General features: G+C 39.3%; 1 protein-coding gene across 2 annotated transcripts; it reads left to right on the top strand.

Annotated features, from left to right (window-relative positions):
- Window positions 1–2,825: 2,825 nt before the first annotated feature.
- Window positions 2,826–10,980, top strand: csnk2b (casein kinase 2, beta polypeptide). 2 transcript variants are annotated; one of them, XM_071500401.1, is made up of 7 exons: window positions 2,826–2,992; window positions 3,997–4,078; window positions 4,999–5,101; window positions 5,909–6,024; window positions 6,767–6,842; window positions 7,077–7,266; window positions 7,978–10,980. In XM_071500401.1, exons 2-7 carry the CDS (start codon window positions 4,007–4,009, stop codon window positions 8,066–8,068), a joined length of 648 nt encoding a protein of 215 aa, XP_071356502.1. In that variant the 5' UTR covers window positions 2,826–2,992; window positions 3,997–4,006; the 3' UTR covers window positions 8,069–10,980. The 2 variants fall into 2 exon arrangements, with proteins under 2 accessions (XP_071356502.1, XP_071356503.1); XM_071500402.1 differs by lacking the exon at window positions 2,826–2,992 and adding an exon at window positions 3,118–3,266.
- The last annotated feature ends 805 nt before the right edge of the window (window positions 10,981–11,785 follow it).

Below are 11,785 nucleotides of genomic sequence, written 5' to 3'. Positions count from 1 at the left end.
TTTCCCCAAGTTGTTGACCTGCTCTGACATTTCATTAGCTGTTATTGGTCGGTCCTTTTTAGGAGATAAAGGCTTTTTTTGGGCCTCATCGTAGCATCCTCTTCGCCTGCAGAATTTCTGCACACTGCAAAAATCAAAGTTTCCCCAAGGACAATAGTTTTACTTTATCTCATTCATGCGTTTTGTTTACCCTATGAAGACTGTATTAATAGCGTGATGGCTTTACTTTAACAACCATTATTTCCTCAGTAACTTCCATTTTTATGGAAACACTTTTTTTCTCCCTCAAGGTGAAATATCTATCAATCTTGTTGGGGGAAAATAAGTTAAATGAAAATGTAGGTCATGATAGAATAAAGAGAAAAATGTTTGACTTTCATAAAATTGTTTATGCTTCAGTAGATGATTGAACATATTCTAATAAGCACTCCTTAGTATAACAAAAGTCCATGGTTGCTGTTTTTTTTTTTTTTTTTTTCTTCTTCTTCTTTTGTGTTAATGTTTTTGGGCAAGTTACATGTGATGCAACAGGACAGGTACTCTGTCTGGGCCCAGAGTACAGAGCTAAGCTGAGTATTGTACTATTACACCCCCTCTGCTCGTGCTGCAATGCACTCTCTGTGCTTTAGTGGAGACTCCTCATTCCAAGGAGGACTACTACCAAGAGCTCCTTGTCTGAGGAAGTATTTTTCAAAGTGCGTGTTCTCAGGATGGCTGTTTCAGTACACGGTGGCAACCAGTAGCTCAGACTAATTGAATTAAGGACAATGCTGAAAGGGTGACAAAAGTGTCACGTGAGTCGCCTTCTGCAGTTCACCACACGGTTTTCCAAGAAATAATGCTGACGTGGAGTGTTGAGGAAATATTGGATTGATGTAGGATTACACTTGTAAACATAGTTTGCATCACACATAAAAGACATAAAATGGCAAAATGACCGAAGACAGCATCCGAGGTGAACTAAATCAATATTCTCATCTGTATCAACTCTGTCACTGCTGTAAGTTGGGGTTTGTTTGTTTATTGACAACAGTTTGGAGATTGTCTCTGGGATGTTGTGAGTAGGGCATTTGATGATTTGTGTACGTGTGTGCGCGTTTGTGTGTATGTGTGTGGCATGTGTGCGTTTTCCGGTGTCTGTGTAATTACTCGGGAAGGGGTGGGGACCAGAGGGTTAACATGAATGGCAAGCACTTTCTGCCTTGTTTGCCCACACTTTATTTAACCAATATTATTAAGACAGTTCTTCTGTTTCTTAAATACATCCACATATATACATTCAGCTGTGTGTATATGTTAGTTATACAAATGAAGGACATGCAGTGGAGAACTTCACCAGTTTTTTGTGTAATTTAAGCATACATTCTTCAGCAGGCAAGTGAAGTTGGACATATTTTAATTTTCACTATGACTTGTTCTGAGCATGAACACACACCCATGGGTGCAGCTTGCCTTGCTTGTTACTGGTTTATACATTGATAGCTGTACACTTAACACTGGCTCAAAGAGTCCTTCATCCCTTCTTAACTCTTAATGTTGATGTGCGCATTATTGTATGTACCCATGTTACAAGAAAACAAAAGTAGTGTATTCCAGAAAAATTACTCAAAGATTGTACTTTGTTTCCATCATTACCAAGGTACCTGGAGTGGTTCAAACTGTTTTTAGCATTTATGGTTTTATTAATGGAACCGTAATATACACACATGTATGTATATTGGTATGTATCTAAGTTTTGTCTACCCCAACTTACATTCCCACAAGCAAATGTTGCCATTTTTAGTTCAAGGGAGCAATGTACAAGCAGAGAAGTGTCTTATTATAATAAAGTTATACAGAGAAGGCAAAGTTAAATAAACTACTTTTGATTTAATGGAAAATGTAAATCACGTCTCATTCTTCTCCTGTAGATGAAGTGGAATATTTTGAAAACCTTGAGCCGGATAAAAGATGTTATTACTGTGCATGTGTTGACTTGTCATAGCAGGAAAGGTACAGGTTTAACTAATAACAGTGGTGGTTTAATTCACTGAAGGTATGTCAATAAACCATTTCAGTGAGCTGGAATCATAATGGCACACCAAGATGTAATTCAGCCAAAATTAATGCCATTGGTTAAACAGTCTGCTGTCAACCGGATATTCTGAAAAATCTGAATCTCTATTTAAAAAGTAGCAGAAAAATGGTTGCATGTAGCAAAACTATAAACAGTTTTTGATTTGATTTTACCGCTTTAAATGTTTGTAGCAGCAAAAACCTGATGTAATGGTGTGCTGTTAAAAATGTTCTGCATTGTGTTGAATGTTGTAAATAGACTAACTACCCTCAAGCAAACTATTCATACTGTATAAAGCAGAATACAAATTTCTTAAATATAGTACATAAGATAACATAAACGGGGATCTGTTAGAGGAATTATTATAATAAATGCAAAGGGTTTTTTTCTGGAACTGAATGTAAAATTAGTGCTAAAGGAAGTATTAAGATCCTTTACTTATGTAAAAGTTGTTGACTAATTGTGACAAATAAAAGTCCTGCAATTAATTTGTAAAGTAACTACACAGAAGCATTGCAGAAGTACAAAGTCGCATGAAAGTACTCACATAAAGTACTTCAAAGTTGCACGAAGTACATAACTTCAGACAAATCAGGAAAAAGTTAAGTTAGTTGAAGTTAGATTTCAGTTTTATGTGTGCAAAACTGAGCTAAACATAAAGCTGCACTGGATCAGAATTGCCCTTTTCTATTTGGAAGACCAACACCTTGAAACACATTGAACTCTGCTTCTAAAGAATATGCAATGCAGAGAATAAACAGTGAGCGGCGGCAGCAGACAGTCAGTCCGAAACCCTGCACCGCAAAACGACCGAGGAAGAGGAACAACGCAACCTACGAGGCGAACCGGGAGCTGGTGTCCATCTTATTTACACCGGTGAGACTGCTAAATCTCTCATCGCTCGGGTTTTACGGCAGTATACAAGTTGAAGTCCGGGTAAGTTGTCAGAATTAGTCACATTCCTGAGTGTGTACGTTTAAACCCAGAAGCAGATGAAGCTGTAAAAAGAGCCCAGCTCTGTCAGGAGGCCTGTTTTCGAACGATGCGCCATATTGAATCTCATTTTAGCCGTTAGCAGAAGTTAGCCTAGCGAGCTAACGGTGGCCACATTAGATTAACTGTTTGTCGTCGTGGTTGACGGCATTATGTTTTGTATAATCCGACGAATCGCCAATAACAAATGTTTTTGACGGGTCCAGGACTAAAAACCGTGAGGGAATGGCAACTTAATTAATCTAACAGTGTTGAGAAGATAACGCTATGGAGCTAATTAGCTTAGCCGTTATCAGGCTTGAGCAGTATCTATTTCTTTATGCAGCCAAGTTTCTCCTGTCAGGACAGATTATTTCACAAAATCTCCTTTTTAGACCAAAACTAACACTGTGAAATAATCTAGTCGGTCAAAGGTAAAAAAAAAAAGATACTGGACTGTATTAATAGAGTGAATCTCAGGGTTTGTATGTACCAACAAATGTAAGGAACATGACAGAATAAAACATTTATTTTATGAGTGTTCTGGAGAAAATTAGAGGGAAATTGGGAATATTCTGTCGATCAAACAATCCTAACAGTTATTTTGTGAGCTAAAGATATTTATGAAAACAAGACTGTTATTAATCTTATCAGCCACATTTCACATTCATATGTGTGCATTTTGTAAATCTCCCTGTTCTATTAAACTATTCACGACTCAGTTTAGAAAATACATTGGCTCTTTTAAACTTTACAGTAAATTCTTTGAAGAATCTTAATATACGACCTCTTGTATATTCAAACTTTGTGTATTTGCTCGTGTGCATCTTCTTTTAAATAAACTTAACTTTAAGAAGGAATTATTAAACAGGCGACTGATTGTAGTTGCCTTGTCCACCTCGTTGCATGACAAAAAAGTGAATTCAGCATTGGTGGTGTTGATCTGAATATTTCTGCTCATTTTCTAGGTCTTCAGACATGAGCAGTTCAGAAGAAGTATCATGGATCTCCTGGTTCTGTGGACTGAGGGGGAATGAATTTTTCTGCGAGGTGAGTTTATGATCCATGCAAATAGTGATTTATCCAGATGAAGGTAGAAATCAAAGCTGGACTTGTGATTGTCAAGCAAAACTATACACATGTGTAATGTGTCCAGCAGAGTGTGTTGCACTCTGTAGTCACATTTCTCTTTCTAGCCTCTCAAATATGAAGATCTGGGGGTTTTCTTTGTCACACATAACAATAAGCTGGATATATCTGAGTTTTTCTGGGTTTTGGACTGCTGGTTGTACAAAACAAGACACCCAAAGATGTCACAGTTCTGTGAAGAAATCATAACAGGCATTATTTCCTGACATACGAACAAAATGATTATTTAAAAAAATGATAGGTTATTTATTAACTTATCATCAGTAATCATTAGCTGCAGCCTTAATATGCGACCCAGTCCTGCATCAACATGTCCTGGAATTCAGATATATCTGATCTGCTCATAAAACTTGTTATGGGACAAATGTTGAAAATACAAACTCAGTGGATGATAGTACATCTTCTTAACACCCTACAAGCTAGCGAAAACAAGGTCAAGCATTCTGATAGAGAAAGGTTTTTCCCATTTTGAGTAATATGAACCATATAAAGTCAAAATTGGTGCAGGTGAGTAGAGATGCAGTCATGCAGTCATTCTGGGTTTGACATATGTATAGGCTTTCATGGAAGAGACCTTTCTATGTTGGACTAAATCATGTTTTTGCAGCTTCACACTTGGCTCCTGTTGCTTTTTCAGAGCGTATAGGTCTAAGAAGATTTCTTACCATCCAGCGAGTTCATTTTTGAACCTACTCTCAGTAACATGGCTCCTGGATCAGGGCTAAAGAATGGTTAAGCAACAAGTAACTCTTTCAGTGTAAATATTGGTATAGGCATGCTTGAAAAAATCTGAACCTGACAAAGTTTTTCTTTTGTGACAGGTGGATGAGGACTACATCCAGGACAAGTTCAACCTGACAGGACTCAATGAGCAGGTCCCCCACTACCGCCAGGCCCTAGACATGATCCTGGATCTCGAACCAGGTCTGTATATTATGTCCATTCCTCCATATTCTCAAGTTTAGGTAAACACAAGTTACCTTGTATCCTAAATGTGTATAAATATCACAAAAGTACTGCATATCAAAGTACAAAACTAGTTATCATTGGGTATATTTTTTGACATGCAAGAAAAATTGTCTAAAGGGGAGACAGAATCATCAGCAGCTTTAAAAACATGAACATTGCGATTAAATGTTGATCTGCATCTTTATTAATCAGCTACAACAGAGAAGCAGGATTAATGGAGCTGTAGGTGTTTCATGACTGTAACATGTGCTCCACTTTTAATCTGTCGTCTTGGGTACTGTTGCACATGTCAAAAAAGTTAGAGTGAACATTTGATCTCAGGAATCTGATCTTCAAGTCTATTTATCCTGAAAGGAGACTTTTTAGGGCTGTTTACTCTGCTCAGCTCGAGTGATGGTGGTGTCTCTCCTTTTTCAGGTGATAACACACACTATAACACTCAATAGTACAGTTTTTTTTTTTTTTTTACCTCTGAGTCATTGTGCATTTTCACAGGATCTTTGAAACCATGTGAGTTACTTCAAAGTCCCTCAGAGCATCTGCTGTCTTTGTTTTTATGCCCTTTCAAATCTTCATTGATGATCTTATTCTTCTTTAAAAAATAAATAAATAAAATAAAATCTAAGAAGAGCACACTCCCAGTTCTATTATTGGTCTTCCCTGCCCTTTTCAAACTTTTTCCCAGCACAGCTTTTAACTGTCAGAAGTAATCTGGACACTGCCAATGTTCACTGTTCCCTCTTTTTTTGTTTCCATCTTTAGACGAGGAACTAGAGGACAATCCCAACCAGAGTGACCTGATTGAGCAGGCAGCAGAGATGCTGTACGGCCTCATCCACGCCCGCTACATCCTCACTAACCGAGGCATCGCACAGATGGTAGGTGCCAGCGGCGTCAGCAAAATCTGCCACTCCTGTCTCCATTAGGGAAGATGTTTTTCTGATGTTTACTTTTTTTCTTGATGTGGAGGAAAATTATTTACAATTATTTACAGTTGTCAGTTTAGACACTTCTGCTGACTTTACTAAATATGTTTGTTCATTAAAAGTTGATGATGCTGGAATTCTGTGGGATAAATAGGAAAATTAATAAACCTGGGTTACACTTACATACAAAAGAAAATATCTGTAAGTTACAATTTCAGCTGCTCAGCACTACTAAAGCTGGATTAATACTTGATCCAATGACGGTCTAGTCATAGACATCCACTGTGTAGATTTGGATTTTCATTTGGATTGTGTGACTTGCTGATAGCACCATTGCAACAATAGATGATTAGATGCTTAAAGTATATTCCATATCACATACAGTTATCTGTAGCTGTTCCATAATTACACCTAGAGCTTCATTTAATGATTATTTTCATCATTCATAAATCTGCCGTTTGTTCTCTCAATCATTTTTTTTTGTCTGAAAAATGTCTGTCCATGTTTTGTTTTGTCTGATCAACCATCCCAAATGCAAATATATTCAATTTACACACTAACTGCAGTATTAAGGGTTTGAGTTGCAGCCTTTCAGAGTTTGCTTTACATGAGTGATGTGTTAAATGAGAATCGTTTGCTACATATTTTTTTAAAATTCCTGACTCCTGATTTTATCCGTGTTTCCTCCTCGTAGTTGGAGAAGTATCAGCAGGGAGACTTTGGCTATTGCCCCCGTGTTTATTGTGAGAATCAGCCCATGCTTCCTATTGGTAAGTATTACAATTTTGTGGTTTACATACACATTGTTCATGTCATTGCATATGTAAAATATTTGCAACGGTTTTGCACTCTGGGAGGCTGCACTACTACAGAGTAGTGTTTTCAACTAATATCTTGGGAATGTTTTGAAATACCATATACCAAATACCAGGAACAAACTAGGACGTATTTGTTCACATCTAAGCCCTTCTCCTCCTTCCTCTGTTCCTCCTCCACCTCCACAGGCCTGTCAGATATCCCAGGAGAGGCCATGGTGAAGCTGTACTGCCCTAAATGCATGGATGTCTACACACCGAAATCCTCCAGGCACCACCACACAGATGGAGCCTATTTCGGCACTGGCTTCCCCCACATGCTCTTCATGGTTCACCCTGAGTACAGGCCCAAGAGGCCTGCCAACCAGTTTGTCCCAAGGTACGTACAGTATGTGGAGTACTTTAAAGGTGTGCTGGCACTGGCTAACAGGTCTGTAACTGCATTCAGCCCGCGGCGTTAATTGTGACTGATTGCTGAAATAAGGGTGTAGTCCTGCACAGTCTTGTATGTAATCATGTATGACTTGCAGTCACAATGTTGGATACCACAGTTGATATGATATGATATTGATGCTTCACATTTAGAATACATGTTGTGTGTCCACAGCTTAAGTGCTTCCTATCTATTGTTGTTTGCATACTCTTATTTATTCTGACCCCAACTTTTGATTTTGGCTGATAAGACAAATGTATTTAAAGAAGTTTAATTTTGGCTGATTTCTGATCGTCAACTCCTTAGCCTGTTTTTTTTTTTTTTTTTTTTCACGCTATTGTGACGTCTCTTCACAGCAGTGAGACATCAGTTTGCAGAAAATGTTGCATGAGGGACAGAGGGTGGGGTGATTAAAAAAACAAACAAAAAACTGAGAGCTTAGGATCGTCATTGTCCTGAAAGCAAATACGTCATTGATCACAGTGTAAACAAGCTCATCAGCTCCACAGAACACGTTTGTGTTGCATCTAGTCCAGTTTTATTTGGAGTTAATATTTGTGGCTTTCGTGCTGCTCTGCTTTGTCATGTTTGATAACCAACACAAACAGTGGCTAAAAGAAATGCTCAGGGACGTTTGTCGTGTTCTTCTCACTCCAGGTTGTACGGGTTCAAGATCCACCCCATGGCCTACCAGCTGCAGCTGCAAGCCGCCTCCAGCTTCAAGAGCCCCGTTAAGGCCATCCGCTAGAGCGTCCAGCACGGAGGAGGAGAAGGAGGAGGAGGAAGAGGAGGAGGAAGATTCATAGAGAGAGAAGACAGGAAAGAATTATTGTCAGAAGGGCAGGGGTCCCCTGCGTTTTATAATGCTCTTCGGATGTCCCCTCCCCACCCTGAAGACTGTATTATTTTGGTTTAGATTAGGGCAAATGAAAACAAAGTGTAAAGATTTTTGAGTGAGTGAGACATAAAAACGCACAGCCATGATCTTAATCACACACACACACACACACATACGAAAATAAATGAATAAATGCAGCAACACACTTGGGATTCCATACACGTACCTTACCAAACTCAGCAGTGCCAAAAACAGGAGGTGAAGTAAGAGGAAGCTGAACATTACATGGGGCTCCACACTGCTGCACCTGTTCACTCACAAAACAGCACACTGATGAGAAATGGTATCATTGGTGGTTGACACTTCAGGGAGCTTTTTCCCTGTAGAAAGGGGTTTTTTGTGTCCGTGGCTTTTAGACGGAAAAAAAGTGCAATGACTGAGTCAGTTTTCACCTCTGACTGTGTTTGTTCTGTATTTGGCACAGTTTGGTAATGGGTGGTGGTAAACCCTCCGTCATTTGAAGCCTCCTCTCCCCATTAGCCCCCACTGCATGTACACTCAGGCCGGCGCTCCTGGAGACAGTTTGGACAGTGGCAGTGGGTGTTTTTCTGTAACAGTCGTTTGTAACATTTGGTTTTGTCTGATGTTTTGTGGTGTTGGTGCACAAAGCATTCTGTTAAATTTGCCTTAAGATGTGGAGAAAACACTCAGATTGTTTTGCTTTACAAGAGGCGAGAGCAAGAGTAGTTTTTTTGTTTTGTTTTTTTTCTTCTTTCTGCTGTTAGAGGAGGTAGACTAGCTCTAGGTAAAACTACCATGACTTTCTGAATAGTTCAGGCACTTGTAATTAGCCTGTGTCATTTCTCCAGCTGTCTGTGCGTGTGTCAAACAACTGTCTGTATTGGTACCGGAGTGAGAATATAACCTGTGCTGCATTTTTTTTCTGAGAGCCCCCCTCCCCAGCAGCAGGCATATGTGCATTTGTTACCATCCCTTCCCTCCCCTAAAGAAATAGTTTGACATTTTGGGGAATGTGCTTCTTCTGGCAGTGAGTTAGATGAAAAGATTGATATCACTTATGTCTTTATGGTAAATGTGAAGCTACCCCGAGTAGCTCGCTAGCTTCGACTGGAAAACGGGACGTGGCTAGCCTGGCTCTGTTCAGCAGTTAGAAAAACTTCCTACCAAATAACTTTGTATGTACGAGCTGCAACAGCTGGGCTTGTTTTCACCTTGTGTGTCGTCATCAGATGTGGTCCTGGACAGACCTACTGTAGCCAGAACTACCACATACTTTGGTCAGTGTTTATGTCTGTCTGTGGTCAGATTTTTGTCAGCATGATGCATCACAACTGGGATACAGTCACGAAACTTTACAGGTGTGTAGTTTAGCTCAAAATGAAGGCCAGGTTCAAAGGTCGGTGAGTGCCGTCCCATGACTACTGAGTACTCACAGCTCAGACTCATTGGTCAGAAAGTCTGTTGACAGGCATCGCGGCTGGTGTAATCCCATCGCATGATGGTCTCTAGTTATATTATCTGTTCAACCCAACCAACACCCTAAGTGTAACATCTTCAAACAGCTGGGTGCTAGTTAGCAGTTCCTAGGCAAGCAGCTGTAACTCCGACACACAATATTAACTCCACAATGTGTTGGTTTTACAACTTGTTCTTTGTAAGTATTCAACAAACAGGATAAAAAGCACCAATTTGTGAGCTTTAGGGGTGCTGGCTTAAGCTAAAGCTCACTAATTAGCATTTGTTAATTCGTACAAAAACTGAAGCGCAAGAACAACCGGTCGCTTTTTTACAAGCGGGTTATTCGGCAGTTAGCAGTTGCTAGGCAACCAGTGTTCCAGAATGTTACTGGTCCAAACCAAATAAGGAACATGACTAATTACCATAATCACAACATGCTGTTTTTACATTTTGCTTGATGAAACAAATGAGTGTTCAATAGTGAATTTAATGGCGTTTTGTGTTAACAGGAGCTACAGCTCATGATTATATTTTGTTAATTCCTACAAAAAACAAAGTGCAAAAACAGTAAATCACCATTTTGGCGGGTGGTTTGGCCCATTTAGTAGTTGCTCGGCAACCAGAGTTGTCTCAAGAAAGTTACTGGTCCCTGCCATAAAATAGTCTAAGACATAACCCACTGTGAAAACCAGCGAATTGTCATTTTTATGCTTTTTGCATGGATTAAACAAACAAACAAGATAAAATGTTTTAATTGTTAAACTATAGAGGTGTTGGTTAGGTAGATTTGACAGAGTTAGGCTACCAGTTGCCCCGTTTCCGGTCTTTATGCTAAGCTATGTGAAGCTAACTGGCAGCTGGTTGTAGTTTCATATTTAACAGATATGAGAGTGGTATCAGTTTTCATCCGACTCTTCACTGAAAGTCACTCTTTCCCAAAATGTCAAACTATCCCTGTAAAGATCAAGCAGGAGACTCAGAGAAAGAGGAATTTAGACAATCTGAATCCTTCAGCTCACTCCACCACTGCACTGATCCATCCTCCTGGTGTCTCTCCACAGCAGTCTCATCATTTATGTTCAGTTTTAGAGACACATCACCAGCCGCTAGTTTTGGTTTCTGAAACAGTGGGGCAGATACTCAGTTGCCCTCCCCTTCACTTTCTCTCCTCTTTACTTTTGTGTGACTGGAATAGATTGTTCTTTTCTGATTCTATGATACAAGAGAAACGGTATTTATGTGTCCAGATTTTAACTAATGTTTCTGTTGTTGTTGTCTTTCTGCTACTGTGGAAGGGTGAGCAGGATTCAGAATTCTCAATAAACTTCTATTTTCTTTTCATACTCCTTTGTCCTTTATTTCTTTAAAACTGCAGTTCTGCTCTCCTGCCACATAGTGTCAGTAGAGAGTTTGGTACTTTTTTCCATAGCTCAATTTATTTAATTAATTTAAATCTTGAATACAAAAATACTTGAATACAAAAAGATCATATAACAGAACAGAAAAAACCACAACACCGTTGTACCTGCATTCTTTCCGTACATGTGTGAGTTTTGGAGCTTGTAGGAAGATTTTAGGTGGTGATAGTTGTCTGGCTTCTGGGTGTGGCTGCAGTGACATTTCACATGACTCTGGGTAACAGCATTCGTGAGCAAACATGCACAAAACAAATATATACCACTAAGTGCCCACAGAGAAATCATAAGATCTTGGTCACGCATCTGCAATTATTTTTAAATTAAGTTTTGGCATTTAATAAAGTAAAAAGGTCAGAAAGGAAATTACAAATAAGCAAAATGCATCTTTAATTTGAAAATATAATGCTTTACCCACATCTAGTTTTAGCCTCGAAACAGGGAAAACACCTTGTGACCCAAACAGTGGGATACACTATAGTATGGCTTCTTTTCGTATGACTCATAAAAACTGTTTTTCCCCTCTGCACAGCAGCTGTCTTTAAAAAAACTGACTGGCAGGACGGACTTGTCTTCATGTGGCCATGCCCTGTCAGTTTTTCCAGAGGGAGAAGAAGGGGAAGAAAAGGAGGTTCCTTCATGACTCAGGATGACCTCAAACCACAGCTTGGAGCCTGCCCTTCTCCTCCACCACCTCCTCTTATTTTGGTAACTCCTAACTTTGTGAAGAGGA

This window comes from Trachinotus anak, unplaced genomic scaffold (assembly GCF_046630095.1).
Source record: "Trachinotus anak isolate AG129_WGS33_773 ecotype Australia unplaced genomic scaffold, CSIRO_AGI_Tana_v1 ptg000016l, whole genome shotgun sequence".
Lineage (NCBI taxonomy): Eukaryota > Metazoa > Chordata > Actinopteri > Carangiformes > Carangidae > Trachinotus > Trachinotus anak.
Note: the sequence above shows the minus strand (reverse complement) of the source record. Positions and strands in the feature narration are given on the sequence as shown.

Excerpts from the sequence above, each read along its gene's own strand:
- csnk2b (XM_071500401.1), top strand. The coding sequence starts at position 4,007 with ATGAGCAGTTCAGAAGAAGTATCATGGATCTCCTGGTTCTGTGGACTG. Across the intron at positions 5,102-5,908 it reads GATCCTGGATCTCGAACCAG|ACGAGGAACTAGAGGACAAT; the intron begins GTCTGTATATTA and ends TTCCATCTTTAG. Across the intron at positions 6,025-6,766 it reads ACCGAGGCATCGCACAGATG|TTGGAGAAGTATCAGCAGGG; the intron begins GTAGGTGCCAGC and ends TCCTCCTCGTAG.